At 40.5% G+C, this 22,595-nt stretch overlaps 1 protein-coding gene across 3 annotated transcripts; it reads left to right on the top strand.

Annotated features, from left to right (window-relative positions):
* Positions 1-2,886: 2,886 nt before the first annotated feature.
* On the top strand, positions 2,887-20,662 carry APMAP (adipocyte plasma membrane associated protein). 3 transcript variants are annotated; one of them, XM_035111062.2, is made up of 9 exons: positions 2,887-3,055; positions 7,489-7,605; positions 11,354-11,469; positions 12,917-13,009; positions 15,514-15,630; positions 16,511-16,685; positions 17,364-17,498; positions 17,841-18,033; positions 19,191-20,662. In XM_035111062.2, exons 1-9 carry the CDS (start codon positions 2,964-2,966, stop codon positions 19,398-19,400), a joined length of 1,248 nt encoding a protein of 415 aa, XP_034966953.2. In that variant the 5' UTR covers positions 2,887-2,963; the 3' UTR covers positions 19,401-20,662. The 3 variants fall into 3 exon arrangements, with proteins under 3 accessions (XP_034966953.2, XP_060129071.1, XP_034966954.2); XM_060273088.1 differs by lacking the exon at positions 2,887-3,055 and adding an exon at positions 3,099-5,028; XM_035111063.2 differs by lacking the exon at positions 2,887-3,055 and adding an exon at positions 5,045-5,296.
* The last annotated feature ends 1,933 nt before the right edge of the window (positions 20,663-22,595 follow it).

Consider the following 22,595-nt stretch of genomic DNA (forward strand, 5'->3'; position numbering starts at 1 on the left):
AGCTTTTGAGCTTAGAATAATTCTTTTTTATATATATAATTTTTATAATAATTTTTATTGGTTTTTATACAAAGAAGACAAACATAACATACAATGTAGACTCTGTCCCTTCAATTTCCCTCCACCCACAAGACCACTTCTGCCACCAGTAGTGCCCGTGAGTATTGGGAACCAAAGGGGTCCATTTTTGGCTGGGTTTGACCTCCCCCCTCCTTCCTCCCCCCTCATCCCCTCCCGAATAATTCTTGACCAAAACCTCAAACTTCATCAAACAGGAAGAGACTTCTTTTCATTTGCTTTCAAGAATGCTAGGCAATCTTCTCTCCGATCTCTGCCTTTTATTAGGTAGCATAAATTATCCAATGTTGCTTTTTGGAGCCAAAAGGAACTCTTGAACGGCTCACTTCTAGTAGTTTATCCTAACACAGAAAATTGGTGCCATCTAATGGCCACTAGGCAGCATATCCTAAGGGAATTGGAATCTCCCTTCATTAAACAAATCTTTGCTGATTTCTAGGCTGCTCGTAGAATCTATAAAAATATCCACTGTGGCAGTCTAATGTACACTTTCCTACAGAAGGTCTATATAGTCCCCTCATATGTTCCTCAAACACCTGAATATGGCTTCACTCCCCCAAAACCTGGGGGCATGATCAGAGCAGCCAGCACTCCCACTGCAGAACAAGATGAATAATAGCATCTCTATTTTTGCAGAATATATTCTCTACATACAAATATTCTGTATTAAAACAGCAGCTTCTGAGTGAAATTGAAACCTGTTATGCATTTATTTAATTTAAAATGAAATTAATAAATCTGCATACCGGTAAATATAATTTTAAAAATTCAAATCGGCTTACCAGTTTTAAAACCAAATTGTGCTATTCTAATTAATTCTAATTACAGTTAATAAGGCTAAGGGTAAAAGTTTATCCAAGAAATGCTGAAAAACGTCTGGTCAACGGGTTTAAAGGATCTCCTGGTACACAAAGTTTGCTGGTGGGCTGTCCCTTGTATATGGATCCCCTCAGACTTAAATAGTGCTGATAGTAGCCGCAACAATCTGAGGGTGACTGAAAGCTACAGTAGCATATTAATTTCTCACAGTGCCCTGAAGTGTGCAGCCCTAATGTTGCTCCAGGCATTTATGGGAATCAGTAACTAGTCACTAATAGGCCCTGCAGTTGGAAGCCCAGGCCAGGTGTCAATGATGGTGCTGGTCTCTGGAAACCTTTCTAGGATGCCCAGGTGTGCTAGAATATCAAAATGCTTTCTGTCAGGGATGAGCAGCCCTTTTTTAGCTAAAAGCAGCATTTCCTTCTGGCCAACAGCCACATGCTAATAGTGGGTGGTTCCAGAGTCAAAAGTGTGTGAATGAAATCTTACCTTTGTACAGTAGGCTAGGTTCTAAACACACTCTTTTCTATCCTCCATCCGGATAAGCAAAAGTCATGATCAAAACTCAAGCACGTGTTCCAGCTAGCCAAAAACCCTGAGAGTATGAACCAGGGCAAGTGAGGAGTGTGGCCTCCTCAGGAGAATTATGAGGGTCTGACAGAGGGTGTTGCATTTGCTCCCCAGGGGCTGAGGCTACCCACTTCTGCATCAAGTAATGGAATACTCATTTAAGCCAGAAAGTGCACTTAAGATTTCTCCTGCAACTAATGTTATATGTAAGGTAATATACAGTGCTTTTTTTCTTTAAAAATGCATAGGGGTACTCTCATTTTCCTACTCATATTGAAATACTGCCCCTCAATGAGGCGAAACTTAGATTCACAAAAATGTTCAGGGGTATGAGTACCCCTGCATCCACCCAGAAAAAAATCACTGGTAATATATACCATTTACAATTGCAGCAGCGCTCAACTTGACAAAGTTGAGTTACATCTGTATTGGTGCAGAACCTGTCTCTACTCAGACCCCCATAAGCTGAATTTATTTGATGAAATGTAATTCAGGCAGCATCCTGGTAGCTTGAAATCTTTCCCTGCTGATTTGTGAATATTTCTATTTCTGATGTTGCATATGCACCCACTGATTCTTTGGGCTCAGATACCCAACTTGCTCAGATACAGTAAACTCCAGAGGTTATTCCCTCCCAAACCACCTGTTTATATCATCATCATCATCATCATCATGATTGTTACATGATTCATCCAAAGATCACAGGGCGTTTCATGACAGAAAAATACAAAGAACAAAAACAAGCCAATATGGACATTTAAACACATTGCAACTGCCCGTTCCTAATGCAATTACATTCCATTTTCCTCGCGAGGAAAGATATAAGCCTTTGACTCCGCCCCCTAAGCATGCAACTGTGACAACGATTGGGCAGGCGTAGGGAGAGGGGGCGTGATGGGTAGTGTGTGGGCGTGGACTGACTTACCGACGTACAGGCGCGTAGTGTGGGCGGGAGTTGGGTATTATGAAGCGTCAAGCGTGCGTGTTTGTGAGGGAGAAAGTCGATCCCATTAGAAAACAAAGGGAGAGAGGTCTTGTATTATGGGAGGCACTGAAACGCCTCAGCCAGTCATCGCCCGAAGAGCGACGAGGCCCTGGCTTCGTGGAAACTGAGGGCGGCCCATTCGGCTCTCTGGTCACGGAGGAAGTTGCTTCTCAGCTGGCTGTCGCCGATTGGTCTACCCTGGGCAGCGGGGCGGGGCTTCGGCCGGGCCGTTGGGTCGCCGTTGGGCGGGCATAGCCGAGTGGGCGGGGCTTCGGCGGAACGGCCGTTACGAGGAGGAGTAGGCGTGGCTCTGTGGCAGCCGTTGGGCGGGTATGTAGGGGGAGGGGCCTGCGGGGCCCCAGCCTGGCGGCCGTTGGGCAAGAATGGAGGCGGGGGCGGAGCTCCGGGGCGGGACAGCACCTCCTCTTGGCGCTGCGTGGAGAGCTTGTTCTTCGGCGGCGGAGGTCAAGTGCGCTTCTTCTCAGTCACGCCGAGGGGAGACGGGAGCAACATGAATGAGGCGGAAGGCCTGAGGCAGCGGCGCCCTATCCGTCCTCAGGTGATCACCGAGGACAACACGGCGCAGGAGACCAAGGATGGCAGGTGCGTGCGGGGCGTCGTCCGGCTTCTCAGGGAGGTGACCTCGTGGGAGCTCGCCCGCCCGCCTGCGGGAAAGGGAAGCCTTCCTGCTGTTCCTCCAGGCGCGGAGCAGGTCCGCCGGGGCACGAGGGGGCCAGAGAGCGAGTCCCCGCCTCGGCTCTCGAGGGAGCAGGTGGGTTGGGTGGGCGGCGTGAGGCGGCGTTCCTCCTCGGCCGCCTCCTCTGACCCCGGTTTTAAGAAGTGGGTCTTGCCCGGCCCAGGGTGCTTTGGGGCGGGAGCTGCCTACCTGCCTAGGCTAGGGCAGGGTGGAAGGAGAAGAGGACCGCGTAATTCTGCAACGAGATGCTCCTGGGCTCAAGCCTTTTTGGAAGGCCTCTCTTATCTGCTGGCATTTATTCGTATTTAATAATAATAATAATAATAATACACTAATGCATTCTTTTCTCTCTCTCAGTGCTGCCTAGGCATGTAACACAAACATGGTGCATTATGTCTCGTATTGCATTGTATTTTGGCTCTACTGTTTACATCGCTTTCTTCTGTCTCCCCACAATAAATACACGGGCTAGGGAAGGCTAAACTTTCTGCTTCTGACGGAATGGGCTCTACTTAATGAAAAGTCATGCCATAATAAGCCTGTTAGACTATAAGGTGCTGCAGTCGTCTCCCCCCTCCCCTCCCCCTTCTGTGATCAAAATATAGTTACAATAAACGCCAACATGTGGATTTTATTAGCTTTGCCCATATGCTACACTCAATATAATTTTTTTTGCATTCTCTCTCCCACCCCGTCGCCCATTATATGAGGCTGTAAAGTGTCAAAAGTGCTTGTCTTGTATAAACTAAAACAACAACTCTGTAATAAAGGCAATGAAATGGCAGTAATAATAAAAAACCAGAAGAGAGATCTAAGTCGAAACCTTTCTAAATCCCCAATGTGTGGTAACTAGTTATGGAAATTGGGGAGTGCTGCACACGAACATGAAATGTGAGATCCAGTGTAGTGCAGTGGTTAGTGTGTCAGACTGGGACCTAGGAGACCAGGGTTGAATCCCCCCTCCCGCCACAACCATGAAGTTCACTGGACCAGTCATTCACTCTCAGACTAGCCTACTTCACAGGGATGTTGTAGGGGAGAAGCATGTATGCTAACTTGAGCTCATTGAAGAAAAAAATTGTATATACTGGTATATATAATAACTCTTGTTTTATTAAACTCTCTGTATAAAATGTCCTGGTCAGAACTCTGGTGTTGAAAATTGGTTTCAGCATTGAACCCTGTTAAGCTCATTTGCAAAGGAAGCATTATGTAGAAAGGACAAGGGTTAACTAGAGGGGAGTTCAGTCAACTTTGCAGCATGGCGAAATCTTCAAATTCTGCACAAGTATATGGAGTTATCTGGTGACAACATTGTTCAAATGCTAAATTCAGATAAGTGATAGTTTAGTGGATTTGTGTGAGCAGCTGAAATACAAGAGTATGACTCAAAAATGCTATTAGTCATGGCAGCCATGGCAATAGTATCCATGGCAAGCCCCTTCGTAAGTAAATTTCTGAGTATGTTTGCTTATTCTTACTGTGTTCGTAATGTGACTTACTATGTGGTTTGGGGGATGGCTTAGTGAGTCCGAATGAAGCCCTATCTGGAAAGAACAGCCTGGTTTGAACTTAACACTTTAATCATGGTTTATTAAATGATGGTTAATAAACTCTGGTTAATAACTCTGGTTTCTTTACTGCCAACAAACCATCATGTGAAGCCTTGATTTTTGTTGACTTATGAGCCTTGGTTTCTTCTAACTTTGGCTTGACATTACATGCAAACCCAGCACTCTGTTCATATTGCAGTTTGCATTTGGATTGCAGAGTACTGTAATTACATTTATGCTTCCTTGGAGGAGTATTTCCCAATGGCTAACATATGTGATTCACCTTCCAGTAAACACACGTTTCCATTGTACAGCTGTACCTGGAGGTAATCTATGGAAGAGAAAAGGGGATAATTATGTCACATCTCCTTGGGACATAATGTTGGGTAAACCTCTTGGGTAAACCTGCTTGCTGAATTTGTTGTCCTTTTCAGTGATTGATCTGGTGTGTGTGAAAAACAGTTTATAATCTACATGTTACCTTCGCACCAAATCTGGGAGAGAGTAATTTGCGAGAGAAATTCCTTGGATTCTTGTTACATTGCAAAAACATGTAACAAAAACAGTAAACCTCCAGCGCTTCAAGTTCTGGAAGTAAGCTCTTGAGTCACACAGACCTATTGCAATCTTGCATTTTTGGGGTGGGGCAGGGTTCAAGAATAGTTCTCAGGTGCAACTAATATGATAATGCCAAATCCAGCTGTCCCAGAATTTCTGTACTGGGAAGAAGGCTGCATGTTGGTGTCATCAAAACTGTATTTTGGGAAACTGATTTTTTTTTGCCTGTCTACCAAGAAGTAATCCCATTTATTTCAGTGGGGCCTGTTGGCTGATGTTTGTTATCTGTCCTATTGGCATATCTCCTATGGCTAAATTTCTTTACCAAATTCCATGCTGCTGGTGGTCTTCAAATTAGACACGTTAAATGAAAAAGAAGTATATGAATAGGTCTTTGAGCAGCACAATTCATTTTTATCCATGTTCAGCATTTCTTCACTTCTTTGATGAAATGCTGATGTTCAGACCTTGCCAGCTCCTAGGGCCTTTAAGCCTGTCTTATCCCTTCCCAGTTGTTTAAAGAAAGTCACTTATGTGCTGATCAGAGAAAAAAATGCTGCATAAAATTCCTCTTAGCAGAGTTTTTTGTCCTTGATTTATGAAGGACACCATACTGTATTTGTTAATAGCAAAGACCTTCATTTATAAGTTTTATCCAAATGTACGGTACTCCTGTATCTGTAGATAAATGAAGAGAAATGGTGCAGAAAGAGAGATTTCAAGTTGGATTTGTTCATTTTCTTTGCTTCTTTTTCCTTTCACAAATCATGGTAATTAAAAAGCTTGCTAAGGATTTGAAATGCAACCTTTACTCTGAGAAAGTAAAATCTTAAGCTGGTTTCATCCACAGAACTTCAGTTCTGTTTCTCCCACTTACTTACCCTTAATTTCTCCTGTGGCTATAAAAAAAGGTTTGGATTTAAACTGTCAGATTCATGCATTGTGGATACTACCTCCCTCAAACACAACACTTAATAAAATTATTAATTTATTATTATTATTATTATTATTATTATTATTATTATTATTATTTATATCCCACCCATCTAGCTGGGTTGCTCCAACCACTCTGGGCAGCTTCTAACACATACTGGAAAGTACCAGTCACATTTAACATGCACAGTTCTTAAATCCACTCACCTGCTCTCCATTGGCAAATCCCCTGTTCCCACATGCCCTCCACGAAGATTCTTTGCATAAGCTGCAAAGGCTCAAGTAAACACAGAGAAGGCATCTCTTCTCTCTGCAGTTAAGAGAGAAGTAGAAAGAGAGAGGTGATTTCCCTCCTTTTCTGATGACTGAGCTTTCTGCATCACAAGCTATATGCTTCCTTGGGACTATACTGTTAAGAATGCAGGTGGAATATTAATTATGAACTCTAAACGTTTAAATTCTTTATTGTGGATAACTAACAGAATGGGAAGAAGGGTAGGCTAGAATCTTCTAAGACATGATATATGCAGGGAGCTTTTCTACACGAGGAAGCATTTGGATGTGTAATTTTACATCTGCATTTTGCAATGGTATGTTCCTGAGATGTGTTTTGTGATCTACTGAATGTATAGCTCAGCTGTAATGTCATTGATGGGACCCAGGTGGCGCTGTGGTTAAACCACAAAGCCTAGGGCTTGCCGATCAGAAGGTCGGCGGTTCGAATCCCTGTGACGGGGTGAGCTCCTGTTGCTTGGTCCCAGCTCCTGCCAACCTAGCAGTTCGAAAGCACGTCAAAATGCAAGTAGATAAATAGGAACCGCTACAGCGGGAAGGTAAACGGCGTTTCCATGTGCTGCTCTGGTTTGCCAGAAGCGGCTTTGTCATGCTGGCCACATGACCTGGAAGCTATACGCCGGCTCCCTCGGCCAATAATGCGAGATGAGCGCGCAACCCCAGAGTCGGTCACGACTGGACCTAATGGTCAGGGGTCCCTTTACCTTTAATGTCATTGATAAATTGCAGTGGGTTTGAAAAGGATATTTGGAGTTTTTTCTTAATCTGACTAGTGATTCCCCTTTGATTAGTGGAATAATGTAATCATTGAGTTCATACAACATGCTCATGTGGAAAAACTAGGCATACAGTGATGTATTGCTAGTTACACATTCATAAAATAGTATAATCTTGTCCTGAAATCGCTGGTACAGATTTACACTAACACACTGGTGATCATTGTTTAAAGTGGTGCAGTGCTTCAATTTAAGTTTCTAATCTGTTTCGTACTTTTGTTACAGTACTTACAGCAACAAAGTATTCCGTGTGACTTTCATGACTTTGGCCGTATCGCTAATTATTCCCTTATTTGGAGCAATAATTCTTCTGGAGTGTCCAATAGACCCTCAGCCTATAAGGTGAGTTGTAAAGTATGTATAATGTCAGAATGTAGCATATAATTTAAGTGTTACACTTAATTAGGATTTTTTAATCGCTGGTAAGTTTAACTTTTTTGCTTCAGAATGCAGGTATTAGTAGGGTAAGACCTGATTAAACTGTGATGTGCAGTATACACAGGACTGTGCAGCCTGCTAAGTAGTACAGTATTCTGATATTGAAAAACATATTGAAAGCTGGATTGCTTTTGGTATCTCAACAAATTTCACATTTGTTGTCTCAGTTCAGATCTTAGAAATAAATAACAGTTGCTATATGTATTTTCTAAATAAATGCAATCAAATATAATAAGAAGGAAAATTTATTTTTGAAGTGAAATGAACAGTGCATCCTTTAAGACTGCAAGCAAATAAGAGGATCTTCAAGCACAATAGGACTACTTTGGCAAGTGTTCTCATCTGGCTAGAGTTGGTTATTCATTTGTTTAGCACTATGGGAATTGTGTAAACTCCCCTTGGTGTGTCTGCTCTGCACCTGTCTTGCGTACATGTTTGCAAAGGTGCCTACATTGACTTGATCCAACACAGTTCGTATACCTTGTTCATGGGTTGTGCAGATTTCTCGGCTAAAACTAGCCTATGGTCTCTCTGCATCTAGGGTCTCTGAAAACATGAAGCCAAATGTGGGTTCAGCATCTTTTTAGGAATAGGTATTGAGGGAAGGAAGAAAGATATTTGTATGGTACCTACAGAGAGAGCTTAATGATAAGAGTCCCAGTTCTCTTATACCTCGAGCCAGGAGTTCTCCAAGAAGTCTTTGAAGGCTCTCGAGCACCCAAAAGTTGACGTGTCTCATTTGGGAAAAATTTCAGAACAAGGAGGACACTCTAGATTGATAAAATCCCATATTGTTGGAGTGAGACTATTCAATTCTCATTTCAGTCTTGCCAGGTGTTAGTACTAAAGCCTTACTGTGTTGGTTTTGAGAATGAGTATATGTTTGGATGATATATATTTAAACCATATTTGGAGTAGATCTACTGAAGTCGGTGACAAGTTAGTCATGACTGACTAAATTCATTTTATTTTAGTGGATCTACTCTTGACTATGGCTTGATTGGATGCCATCGTTCATATTTTCACCACCAGGGAGAAGGCCTTTTCAGTAGTGGCACCTGGTTTATGGAATAGTTTAACCCTTTCTTAGGGGTGCCCCCACATGTACACACCCCTGAAACTCAGGATAACACTTCCATGCATCTGATGAAGTGGGCTGTAGCCCAGAAATCTTTTGCCGTAATAAATTTGACTTTGTTGTTGTTTAGACATGTCCGACTCTTCGTGACCCCATGGACCATAGCACGCCAGGCACTCCTGTCTTCCACTGCCTCCCGCAGTTTGGTCAAACTCATGTTCGTAGCTTCAAGAACACTGTCCAACCATCTCGTCCTTTGTCATCCCCTTCTCCTTGTGCCCTCAATCTTTCCCAACATCAGGGTCTTTTCCAGGGAGTCTTCTCTTTTCATGAGGTGGCCAAAGTATTGGAGCCTCAGCTTCACGATCTGTCCTTCCAGTGAGCACTCAGGGCTGATTTCCTTCAGAATGGATAGGTTTGATCTTCTTGCAGTCCATGGTTTGATCTTCTTGCAGTCCAAATTTGACTTACTTTTATTTTTTTCATAAAATTTATACACCACTGTATTTTTAAAAATGAAGTGGTTTACAAAAGATAAAACAGAAAAATCAAGACAAATTTACAACCTTACTTTAAAACATACAAAAGTTAAAATACTAATAAGATTAAAATTACCTCAACTTTCTAAGCATCCGGGTAGGATTTTCTAAAAAGGAATATTTTTAACAGGTGCCAAAAAGTGTATGGTGCTCATCAGAATAGTCATGCATGAAAACTTGGGCCCAGGTGAACTCTTGAGTCACAGCTTTACAGGAATACAGCTTACATTCACGTGATAATGTGAGACAGTTGCATACAGTTAGGCATGGGAGACTAGACTTGTTCTTGTGACTGGTTCTTCCACGGTGGTATGTTGAGCAAACCCTTGTAGAAAGAGGAAGCTGCCCATTGGTCAGAAGCACCCAAACCTGCTGAGCATTAAATGCTGCCCCAAACAAAGAAAGGTATGCTGGAGAAGCAAGTGCAAACAAAATAAAAAGTTTGTTTACACATTAGACTTTGAAATCTCAGAAAAGTTTGCAAAGGCTTTTTTGGGGGGGGGGAGTTGAAACGAAGTCAAACATGGTTGTTGTAAGTTATGTATCATTCTGACTCCCTGCTGCCTTTGGCACCCTGCCTCCTGGGTCCCTTTTTATTTTATGTTTGAAACGGGGTGGGTATGGTGTGACAAGTTCTGTTTTGTAGTATTTATGCAGTTTCTCCCTCCTGCTTAATGCTTCTGCTTTTTGCATTATATTTCAATTGTCTTTGCATATATAATGTAGGCCATCCATATAACTTTCTTATGAGGAGCCGTACATATGTCAGAATAAATAGTTTATCTTTTTGAGATGAAAAAAGTTTTTAAGGCTGCAGTTAAAGCATACATCTGTGAATCAGGTCCCTCTGAAATAAGTGGGGCTTACTGTCAAGTAAATAAGGTCAAATCAGCCTGTAAATCTTATTGTCATGGTAAGTTTCAGTAACTGACTAGTTTAACATTCGTAATCACATCTCTGCCCTATCTCTGTCCTTAGAATCCTCCATTTCATACAACCTTTCATGTTGTATTCAGCTTTGGTCCATTTAACTTACATTATCCTGACAGCAACATACAGGATTAAGTAGCACAAAGCAGATCTAGAACAGGGAAATGGCTACTATTTCATTTAGGTAAGATTCTTTCCTAAGCTGTTTGGTAGTGTTATTGACCACCAGGTGGTGGTATCATTTCTCTGGATGACTACATCTTATTGGCCAAAGTAATAATGGTGTGTATTTTGAAGTGATCTGTAAGGTGTTCCATAAAAGCAAGTCTTCATTAAGAAGCATTTTAACTTGTAATGGAGAATTGTTTCAGAAAAGCTGTGGAAATACTGAGTTACAAATATGCAGTATTGAAATGCTTCAATGTTGGAAATGAGTACGATGTTGAAAAGTGCTTTAAAAATAAATAAATAAAATAAACCTTTATTGTCACCACCACCTGTGTGCAGTGAAATTAAACGAGCTCCCCCCCCCACATACACTCAGTCTTGTTCGCACTCTGTGTGCTTGTCAGAAGTCAATTGCCATTTGAACAATTGGTGTTTGTTCATTTGACACCAAACTAGAATAGGAAACTAGTATAAAAGATGTAAAAATGGAATTTTCCGCAATAGGTAGTCCATTATATGTCCTTGTGATAGTGTCCATCATGTTGATCTTGCAAATCCCCTGCCCCCCCCCTATTTTGCATTAAAAGAGATCTGCAGGGCTCTGTTGCTTTTCCATCTTGGGTGTGTTGGCTTGATGCTGGTTTATTTTGCATGTTATGTTAAACTATAGTTTAAACTTTCTATTAAGATATTGTAACATTTTGGATCTTATGTTGATGTGTTTTATGTACACAGTATATACCTTGATCAGACTTCTGTATGCAGTATGAGCAGAGTGTGTTTGGAACTCATGTCCAGCCTCACCTGCCTTTTAGTGCCTGAGGTAGAAAGGAAAACTAGGTTTATCTGTACCCAGAATCTTCCAAAATTGGTTGGCTACCTGCCATTTTCTTTCAGTCCATCGATGAAATTGCTTCTCCGTTTCCTCCTCTCCTAGCTTCAAAGAACCTCCTCTCCTCACTGGCGCATTAGAGCCAAATTTCAAGCTCCGACAAGCAGAAAGACTATTTGAAAACCAGCTTGTTGGACCAGAATCTATTGCAAACATCGGCGGTAAGCACAATAACGTCTGCATGCTAAACTGTGAAGGGTCTTAATGGTTGGAGCTTGAGTTAAACATGAGACCTTCTGAGCCTAGCAAAAATTCTTCTTTTCTCTTACTCTGTTCTTTTCCCCAAATACTTTATAGCAGGCTCCCTCAAACTCTGCCCTCCAGATGTTTTGAGACTACAATTCCCATCATATCTGACCACTGGTCCTGGTAGCTAGGGATCATGGGAGTTGTAGGCCAAAAACATCTGGAGGGCCTGCTTTATAGTAATAAATACTCCATAACTCATGTTGGTAACTGTTGGTGAAACCATTGATCTTCTGTTATTGATCCAAATATTTGTGCAATTTATTTTCTGAAATAATTAAATCTTCAATTATATAAAGCACACAGTGAAAGAGCATGTCATGTTAGAAGATTTGGCACTCTTTAAGTTGTAACAGTGGTGTGGTTTCTTTAGCTGTTGTGTTGCGGGATATGTGAAAGAGCTAGGGAGAGCTGATCTTCTACATCAAGAGAGCTAGTATACTATGGGTCCCCACCTGGTGTGCTCAGGGTCTAATACACAAGGTGCCTGGATGTTCCTGCTCTTGTAAGTGGATAAGTGTCTCAATGGTTGCTGAGGAGCAACAATAGAACAGGGCTGTTGCCTTCATGTCCTGCTTTACAGACTTCCTAGAAGCATCTGGCTGCTCACTGGGAAACAAGATGCTGGCTAGAAGTCCTTTTTTCTGATCCAACATGACCTCTGTAATTTTCCAGGATGCAAATGGCAAGAATCACTATAGATTCACAGGCAACGCCATTTATTCACAGTTAATAATCAAAATAATAAACAGCATACGTATAAATTGCAGAAAATATAATCAAACATACATACTACAAAAAAGGACAATACCAAGAATGTCAAAATTCAGAAATAAGAAAATAACCATGAATGCACAAGGTTGTCCCAGTGTTACAGTTAAAGGCTGGTCAATCTCTGATTACTCTGACTAATGGGAAATGCATCAGAATAAAAGCCATCTATTAGCTTGGATTATGGAAGATGAAAACAATGCCTTACCTTTCTACTGGAACCTTAATTGGTGAGTAGCCACCAGAGCTACAAAAATCCATTGATGGTGAGCAATCTAAGAGATACCAACATTAAAGAAAATAAAAATTGAACAAGTATTGTATCTCAGTATAAAGGATCTTAAGTTATCCCTACAAAAGGTTGTGTATTTGGAGTCCTGTTGTTTATGAGCCAGATGCTGAATGGAGTGTGTCCTTGGGCTTTGAGCCACAGATGACTGCTACTGTGGACATGATTTGAGAATGAATTTAGTTTTAATATGTAAAGGTCATGAGCTTTTTTTAAAGAATGAAGCAACAATGTGCAATTCATACAGTACTTCCAGTTTCCAGAATTCATAAAAATCATATCTTACAACTTATCTCTCTTAGACGTGTTGTTCACTGGTACAGCGGATGGAAAAATTCTAAAGATTGAAAATGGCGAAATACACACATTGGCCCGACTTGGACATGGCCCCTGTGGTAAGTTAGAGGAACAACGTATTTTATTGCTGCCATTGCATTTTGGTCTGAATTGTATAGTGATTGTACTGTCAACATTTTAAGCTTTGCAAAATCATTTGCTTGAATATTATGTAACTCGTTTTAAGGTGCACTAATGATTTTTCTTTTCCTAAATGGAAAAATAGCTATATTTCATAATATTATTCACAGTACATTTTAGGCATCTTATTTTTGATATACAGTTTCATAGGCCTTATTATACAGGTTTGTCTGAGAACTGTGCCAATAATTGACTTGAAAGTGTGAAGACAGGAATGCCCCTGTGGAATAAGAACATATTGCTAACGCTTTGGAGTAACCGCCAGTAATTCAGTGCACATTCATTCTTATTTTATCCATGCAACTATATCAACACTTCCTGATGTTTCTCTTTTTGTGCTCCGTTAACCTTCATGCCAACGATTCTAGCTGACTCTGCTCAGCTGCGGCCCTGATTGCCAGATAATGGCTTTGGTTGAAAATACCCTAGCTGAGTTTGATGTGGGACTGCGACAGAGAGGATGTTGGGAGCAGGAAACTGATCATGCAGTGGTTAAGAGGAGCGGATTTGTAAAGGTCCATATATCACAAGGTTCTGCAAATGGAAGGGAGAATGCAGCAAGATCTTGGGAAATTGATGCTCTCCCAGACTCGTGGCTTACCAGTGAAAGAATACACAAGTTTTCTTTTTCCAGGCTTCCAAACTGCCACAGCTGGGAAAGGCACTCCATCAAGTAGTCCTAAGCTGTTCAGGAGTTTATAAATTGGGCCCAGTAGCTTATGGGAAGCCAGGACTGGTGGTGTTTGGCTACACTTAGGGATATCATATAGCAGCCAGGCACAATCAGTATCCCAATATAATATGGATAACATGCCCCTAATTCTGGTGCTGTACATCATGCCTTCTTTGAGTTTAGCTTAGCTTAATGCTATAGAAAAATAGAGGATCTACAACATTTGAAATTGCACGTGAAAAATGAGAATCTACAACATTTGAAATTGCACGTGAAGAATGAGAAGCCTCATTGCAGCATCCAGATTTGCACCATTACTTGTAGGATCTCATTTCCTTAACATCTATCCTTTGATTTTTTTTCTTTTAAAAAATTCTGTGTAGCTTTTCTTTTTCTCTAATGCTTCCATCCATTTCTTTTGTTATATAGCACAGTCCAATAACTTACACTCAGGATGTCCCCTTCAAAGACAGAGGTGCTTAAGAGAATATAATATAGCAGTGGTTCAACTTTTTGGAGTGATTTGCTTTTTAGCCTGTTAAAGTTGAGAGAGCCAACTCTGCATTGCTCTGACTGGCACTGTTTTCCTACATAGAACAGTGGAAGAGAAATTTATTTTGGAAAAAGGAAATTACTTCACTTACCACAGGCTATGTTTTTCACATGTTGTGCCATGTGAAATCAGTAAGGGGCAAGAAAGAGACTGACTGTTGTTCAGTACTGCCTGTGGGTAACTTGCAGAATGATCAAAAGAACGTCTAGCTTCAAATTATTTCTCCTTTTGTTATAGGCACTGATATTGCTTGTGTTAGTTTCCTTTTTTGGAACAGCCAGTAGAGGGCACTGTGAACGTAAAAGTTTTAAACATTTGCTGCTGCTTTGGCTACATCTTCACTCTGCATGCAAAAAGAACAACTTGTCCTAAAAGTGGCAACAAAAACATAAATGCAACAAAAATCAACCACTAGAAGAGATTATACATCACATTTATTATAAGGCAACTAGTTATTAGTCCATGAAATCTTACGGCACAATAAATACGCAAGTGTCAGCCTACTTGTGCAAGAGGGATTTCCCTGTTTGCTGGGGGGGGGGGCAGAAGTGGATGGAAAGGAAGAAGTCCTGTTGTGTCTGCTGGCATGAAGTTGGATTATTATTATTTTATTATTATTTATACCCCGCCCATCTGGCTGGGTTTCCCCAGCCACTCTAGGCGGCTTCCAACAAAATATTAAAATACAGTGGTCTGTTAAACATTAAAAGCTTCCCTTGTACAAAGGGCTGCATTCAGCATAGCACTAAACAAATAGTTCCCTCAGTGCAAGGATTTATCCTTGCGTAAGTAAACATTCTCTTCCTCTTGTGTGCCTCCCAAATCTATTCTGGGAGTTCCCCCACCCTCTGGAGCAAATTTAGGGGTAGCACAGGGTGTACACAGGAGGAGGATGGGGCGAAAGTATTGTTGTGTTCATACTAATCCTTGCACTAGCACAATTAATTTAATGTTGCCCGAAAAATCTCAATAGTCTGCGAGGTGCATTGTTGTGTTTCCTGCAACAGACCACTAAAGATACCATTTTGGAATTTTGTCAGTATAAAATGGTGTTGATATCAACAGAGTAAAGTTTTGCTGAATATTTGTCTGTTTTTGGATTAAATTATGAAGTAATGGCATTTCCCCCTGAAGCAGTATAGAAATCTTTGTATAGAAACTGCTGCTGTTAACCTGCTGGAAATGTGTTTTAAAAGGAACCAGAGAAGATGAACGCACATGTGGGAGACCTCTTGGAATCAGAGTTGGACCAGAGAACACCCTTTTTGTGGCAGATGCTTACTATGGACTCTTTGAAATCAATCCTGTTTCAGGTAAACTTGCACTTTCCTGTTCATGTTTGCTTTGGCCTGGCATTTCTTTTGTCTTCGTTGTGAAGTCACCATGCTCTCCCACTCTTCAGATGCTTTCCTTTTCCTGCTTTCTCCTTAAACCCCATTCACATGCCTTCTACTCCCTCCTTTTTGGCAACTCTCTGCACCCCCCTTTTCACCTTCACTTCTTTTTCCAACTCCCCTTTGCATACAGATCACCCCCATTTTCATGTCTCCTTCCTATTCTGCAGCCCTGTTTGCGCACACACCATGTCAGCTTGTTCCATTAGTGAAGATTATCAGCTGATGAATGTTGTACATATATGGGTGTTTGCTTGCTAATAAAATACCTGTTCTAAATTACTATGTTGAATCTGGAAAATCATGCTGAAAACAACCCCTAATACTGGGAATGAAATATATTGTGTGAAATGACTATGTACCGTAATATTTCATGGCTCTCCTGCATCCTTTCCCTCTCACATATAAGAGGAAAATGACCGTTTTAAACAATGGCAGAGGTTTATGCAGAGCAAGCAGAGAGGAGGAAACACTCAGGAAAATGTGGCTGTTTATAGCAAGGTTTCAGTACAGCAAGAAAGGAGTTGGGAAAGTCTCAGCCCGATTGATATGTCTACTTTAAATAACTTATGACACAAGCACACCTTGAAAGCAAGCTGTTCATTTTAAGAAAAAAACTTATGTGCAAACACAGGTTCCCCTCCCTTAGCCAAAGTAAATGAAAATATTTCTAAATTATTTTGTATCTGCCATTTTGATAAACAAGGAAAGCTCTTATCATTGGAAAGTTATTAACTACTCTAAACTTAAAGCATGTAGGAAAGCAAGGGCTTAACCGAATCCTGCTTTCTGTGATCAGGTGAAGTGAAACCACTTGTGTCCTCCAAGATTCCCATTGAAGGAAAAAACATGTCCTTTGTGAATGATCTTACACTGACGCGAGACGGAAGGAAAATCTACTTTACTGACTCCAGTAGTAAATGGAACAGAAAAGATTACTCCTTATTAATCATGGAGGCTTGTGATGATGGACGGTAAGTCCCAACTGGCAAAAATCCTTGCAGTATGTTTTAATGCCAGCTGTGAAAGCAGAATGTTGACAAAGCAGTACGACTGGGTTGCTTAGTGAGTTTCTGGTCTGTAGCACGGCTGGGACTGCCTGGTGTGGAATTTGCTCTTAGCCAATGTGCCAATTCTTAATTAAAGGTAATAGTAATAGCTTAATTGAATGAGCAGCCCCACCCTTGAGCTGGAGTTTAGGTTCATTGTGCTCCTACTAATGCATACCTGTAAGCCAGTGCTGTGGTTAGTGTCCTTTCAAGCATGGTCCAGGCAGGAGTGGGGAGACTTTTGAGGAGCCTGCACCAGTAGGCTGCCTGTTTATGTTAAACCATAGTTCAAAATTAACTATGCTTAGAGTTGCATGGGAACCAAGGCAATAAAAATATGGCATTACAAGCAAATGTGTGAATGAAGCAACTAAGAAACATGTAGGTTCACAGAAGTTAAATGAGCCTGTGAGTATTGAAATCTCTAGGAAACTGGACTATAATACTGCTCTGCTTGAGACCCCTTCTGACATGTGGGTCTCCTTCACATATGTGCTCCTTGTATGGTTCTGTTATTGTCTACATGGTTATGTATTTGTTTGCACATATCTTTATGACAAATGAATTTAAAAATTAATGACTGTGTAATGGTTTTGCCCTTAGCTTGCTTGAATATGACACTGTCACAAAGGAAGTGAAAGTCTTAATGGGAGGGCTCAGATTTCCAAATGGAGTCCAGCTCTCACCTGCTGAAGACTTTGTGTTGGTGGCCGAAACAACTATGGCAAGGATACGAAGGTATGTGGGATGCCTCCCGAGGTGGCTATACATTAAAGTTTGCGCCAACAGTACTAGCCAAGTGTTTTAAGCTCAGCTATCTTTTTAGGAATATATTTGATGCAAAGTTTGTTGATCACCCTTGTTGAAGAGGCTTTTCTAAATACTGTGCTCTGCAAGCAAACTCACTGCTCTTAATATGCAAACTGTGGACTTACTTGCTCTGACGAATTTTGCCCACTTGTGATATAGTAGGTCTTTTCTTGGCTCTTCTTCCTCCTGGGAAGCACTTTTAGGTTTCTATGGTTCCTCCTTGACATGTGCTATTATCTTGTAATATATTAATGCACTTTAAATTTGCAGATATTACATATCTGGTCTAATGAAAGGTGGAGAAGACATGTTTATAGAAAATATGCCTGGCTTTCCAGATAACATACGCCCAAGCAGCTCTGGAGGTTATTGGGTGGCTATGTCAGCTATTCGGTCCAATCCTGGATTTTCTATGTTGGATTTCTTATCTGAAAAACCATGGATTAAAAGAATAATATTTAAGGTAAAACAAATTCTGTTTTGATGATAAATTGCATAATCTACCTTGAGAGCCAATTGGTTCATTTTTAAAAAGACATGATTTAAAAGCAGTATATTAATATTAATGTTTCTCAAAAAGTGATTCGAACTAGCCGATTTATGGACAGATCATATTGCCCTCACAATGATAGAGCCAGAATACCAGGCAATATCAATCAACTGATTAAATTATGTGACTTTTTGTTGTGCTGTCTCAAAGATGGTGGCAGCAAAAAGTTCTGGGAGAGATTTTTTTTCCTTGAGAGTCCTTTTCCTAGTCAAGCAGTTGTTCCTGCTTTAGGCAGATGATATTAAAACCACTCCAACCCCTAGAACTTTCAGAGGAGATGACTGTTGGAGGCACCTGTGAAGTCCTCCCTCCCTTTTGGTGGTGGTGGCAAACGGAAGTCCCGAGGGCTGATGTTCTTCATTCCTCTTAGCAGTCTAACAAGTGTCCCAGCTGCCAGCGCTGGTGCTTATTATCTTAAGTGCTTGTTGGACTGGCATGAAGATTGAAACACATCAATATTCATATCATACAGCTTCAACATAAATTTACGTTCCCAGGGTGGTTTACAAGTTTATGAAACATAAAAGTATTTTTTTTATGTAGCAGAACAAAGCATAAAACGGATGCAACAAATTAAAAGGCACTAAAACTGCAACATTCACTCAAATAGACAGTAAATTAAAATGCTTTCAGATTAAAATGCTTACATTAGCAGTTCTTAAAAACAACAACACTCACCATGAAGAGCTTAATTTGGGCAAACTTTAACACTCCCTATTGATTTAGTGCACCCTTACCCAACCTAGTGCCCTCCAAAAGCTTTGGACTACAGCTCCCATCAGCCTCAGCCAGCATGGTCAATGGTCACGAATGGCGGAGGAGTCATCTAAAACATCTGGGTCATGGGCACCAGGTTGGGGAAGGCTGATTTAGTCAAGATACTTGAGCATATGCTTAACTCTGCCCTGAAATAAATTGTGCTTCAAATAGCTTTTGGGTGGTTGATACTCTTTGGTTATTCTGGGGTTTAAAATCTGAATTGGTTAACATATTTTAACTGACTGTTCAGTGTACTCGTAATGCTTATGACTGAGGTGGTTATCCATAAAATGAATACTTTCTTCCCCCAGCTGCTCAGTCAAGACATGGTGATAAAATTTGTGCCCAAGTACAGCCTACTTCTAGAGCTAAGTGATACCGGATCCTACAAAAGAAGCTTCCACGATCCGAATGGAATGGTGGCAACATACATAAGTGAAGCACATGAACATAATGGACATCTCTATTTGGGCTCCTTCCGGTCTCCCTTTATTTGCAGACTGAACCTTGAGGACGTCTAATTCTCTCAGCCAAAAGCACTGCCGCTGTTGTCTTGAGTTCCTCTAGAAGGGCAAACGAGAGTTAGTCGCAAATGTTGGCCCAGGAAGAAGAATGAAATTGCAGTCAGTCATGAGCACTGTAGGCCCTAAGTAATTTGCAGGGTATAAAGTTTGAGTGTTTCTTACGTTAAGCATGCCATGCCATAAAACCGATGAACCCAACCCACTATTGTCTTGTGCAACTCCCATTTGAATTGGTGGGCCTTGTGTAGAAGAAGTTCTTGGTGAGTTGTATCCAATCTTTGGTATCTTTACTTACACCTAAATACAAAATTACCTCATGAAAATAAAAGTTGCTACATCTAATAATGTTCTTTAGAAGCTGCTTCCACTAGTGAAAGATGTACATAATTATATCTGCACTTCAAATAACATACTGGAATTGCATCCTTGGACTTTCCTTGCTAGTCCAAAATGATGTCTTGCATGCATTTGCTTCCAACTTGGATTTGTCTTTATAAGCATGTTTTTCTAAGCATGCATATTATTAAAAAAACTATAATTTATAAATGTTAATAAGCAAATAAATTACAGGTATAATTCTATTTTCTGTCCGCTGTTTTCTGCATGGGTAATTTTAAAGACATGAGATCACTCCTGTGTGGCTCTTTAAACTTGAAAATGTATCCTCAGAATGATGAAAAGATACAACTGACTTGGAAGGAGCTGGTTCCAGAGTCTTAGTTTGTCTATGTGCAGATTATTTGATCACTAACACAATCTTTTCAGTCAGAGGAATGCTTTCATGTCATTAGATTGCAATGTAAGAAAAAGCCTTTAAACACTGTACCTGACTGGTGTACAAGCTATCCGTTGAGGCCTTTATTTCTCTTACGCATTTGACTGAAAACTGCACTCGTATAGTAATAAACAGAAGGTTGACTCAAATGTATAAATTGTATGATTGAAATAATTTTTTGAAGCACATAAGGAACTGATATTTTGTTACTTAAAGTATATTTTATTTTGCTTTTGACTCAAAGTTAAGTGCTTTTATTATTTGGGTAGTTCAGGGGTGTTTTTTTAAGATGTAATGATTTTGTCAGAAGATTTTAATATGCATAAGGTTTTTAAGACTCGAGTAAAACCAACCAACGCTTTGCTGGCTTTACTGAGTTACATCTGGGCAGCATTTCAAATAATGCAAACAAATGTTACAAATCTTTATTATAATTTGTCAATGGAAACAACAGATTAAATGATTAAATCGTCCAAGAATTGTAGTACTGTATCTTAATTATGTATATCTTGTCTTTCCTTTTTTTTTACTCTTTTTTTTTACTGGATAATTATGAATATAAAGCTAAACATAGTAAACCAACAAGATAAGAACAAAACTATAAAGTGGCAGTAGCAAATAAACATTCAGCTAAAACTCAAAGCTTTAACAGGGGCAAATAAAACAATTTTTGTCCAATACTGAAAACTCGTGAAAGGAGGCACCAGGCATAAGCATCTAGAAAGCGCCACCACAAAAAAGGTTGTCCCCCAGTTATATTACCCACCTCTGTTCACTAGGCAGAGGAACCTGGAGAACAGCTTTGCCAGATTTTCTCAAGACATTTGCAGGTGGTCTTGAGAAACCCTTGTCCTAAGCCAAGCTGTGCAGGTCTTTACAAGTTAAAGGTTTGGACTTACTGATTCCCCACACCCACCCCCCATGTTAGGGCACTAGCATGCAATGGTGTTGCAAACAGATTGCTATTTTGGAAACACGTGGGTTGGAATTCTGCAGCTATTAAACCTGTACAGGGAACTACCAGTAAATTTGCAGGCACATGGTGGGTAGAAGTACAAATCCTGCATGAGAAAGAAATAATTTGGCTTCTACAAGGAGGAAGCCTTGCTTTGGAACTACCTGGGATTTTGTGAGTATAAAGAAACATCCAGCAGGGAAATAATTTGGCCCTTTTTTTCAAAGTTCAAAAAATAATAAATGGGGCGGGATCCATATGGAGTTGTTGCATGTATGTCCCATTGAAATCAGTGGGAACTAATAAGTCAGCTGGGGTATTCCATTTATCTTTTATTTAGCATATAAAGGTTTTGCTGTTGTGGTCATATAAAAAATACCTTTTGGAAGTTCTTTTCTGAACGAAGTAATTAAATTTTCAGATATTTTGATATCTACATTTCAACAGCATACAGCCCCAGTGTACTTGAAACTCCTAAGCATAGTGTACAATTATTTCAGGGGAGTTTCTAGGTCCTACCTTACATCCTATTTTCTCTTTCGAAAAGGTAATTAATTGGCAGCTCAGTCTATTCAGAGTAAGCGTGCAAAAGTTGTCTCCAAATGTTCATGGCTTAATCCTCTTAGGTTCTGGAGGGGATGAATGGTTCCTTGTGGTATTAAGTTCCATGCCTAAGCCTTTGTTAACTGGTTAAAAGGAAGGGCAGAATGGTAGCAGTCTATACCTGTCCTGTACTGAAATTTCAAGGACCCCTATCTGCTCTGAAAACCAGTGAAGAAAATAGAAAAATATTTCTCGTTCATATAGTATCTCTCTTTATAATCCAGAAAAGGCAATAGTGTGCCAAGTATTAGAAACTTGAGAAATAACTAGTCTTATTCATTGTGATTTCTGCATTTGGCAGTCCCTTAAGATGTCTCTCAGGCGTAGCTTTAGACAACTCTGTTTCTCTTCAATCGTCGCAGCAAGAAAGCAAATGCCACACTTTGCAGTCAACTACTCCTTCATGATTCATCCTCCATTGGGATTAATTATTGATAATGTAGCTGCAGTAAGTTTCTATGGTAGGCGAAACGGCTTTGTCAGGCAAAGAACACTGACTCATTGCAATAGGAGAAAGCATGCTGCCCTCCTTGGCTGTAGAGAGGTCTGGCTTCAGAGTGTGCATGGACATGTTCCCTGCAGTTTGTTACAAGACAATTTAAAATTAGATTTTGTAGGAGGCTTGCGGCTCACTTTCTAAGCTACTCATTTGATTCGGGACTACCTGTCAGGAAATTCCACATGTATGGATTTTCAATTTGTGTTTTGCTGCTAAATGATTCTTGTGCACCCTGCCATGTATTTTGAGATAATATATATTTGGCCGTGCCCTTGTGCAATACACCTTTTGAGTGCTGTGACAGAAAGTATTGTTAAGAGAGGTACATCTGAGCCCACATGCTTGTCTGTCACACGCATG

Source organism: Zootoca vivipara, chromosome 3 (genome assembly GCF_963506605.1).
Source record: "Zootoca vivipara chromosome 3, rZooViv1.1, whole genome shotgun sequence".
NCBI classification, from domain to species: Eukaryota; Metazoa; Chordata; class Lepidosauria; order Squamata; family Lacertidae; genus Zootoca; species Zootoca vivipara.

Bases quoted from the DNA above. Each gene is read 5' to 3' on its own strand.
- APMAP (XM_060273088.1), top strand. From the start codon at position 4,871: ATGCAAACCCAGCACTCTGTTCATATTGCAGTTTGCATTTGGATTGCA. The intron at 16,686-17,363 runs GTAAGTCCCAAC...TTTTGCCCTTAG, and splicing joins GAGGCTTGTGATGATGGACG to CTTGCTTGAATATGACACTG. The intron at 18,034-19,190 runs GTAAAACAAATT...TTCTTCCCCCAG, and splicing joins TTAAAAGAATAATATTTAAG to CTGCTCAGTCAAGACATGGT.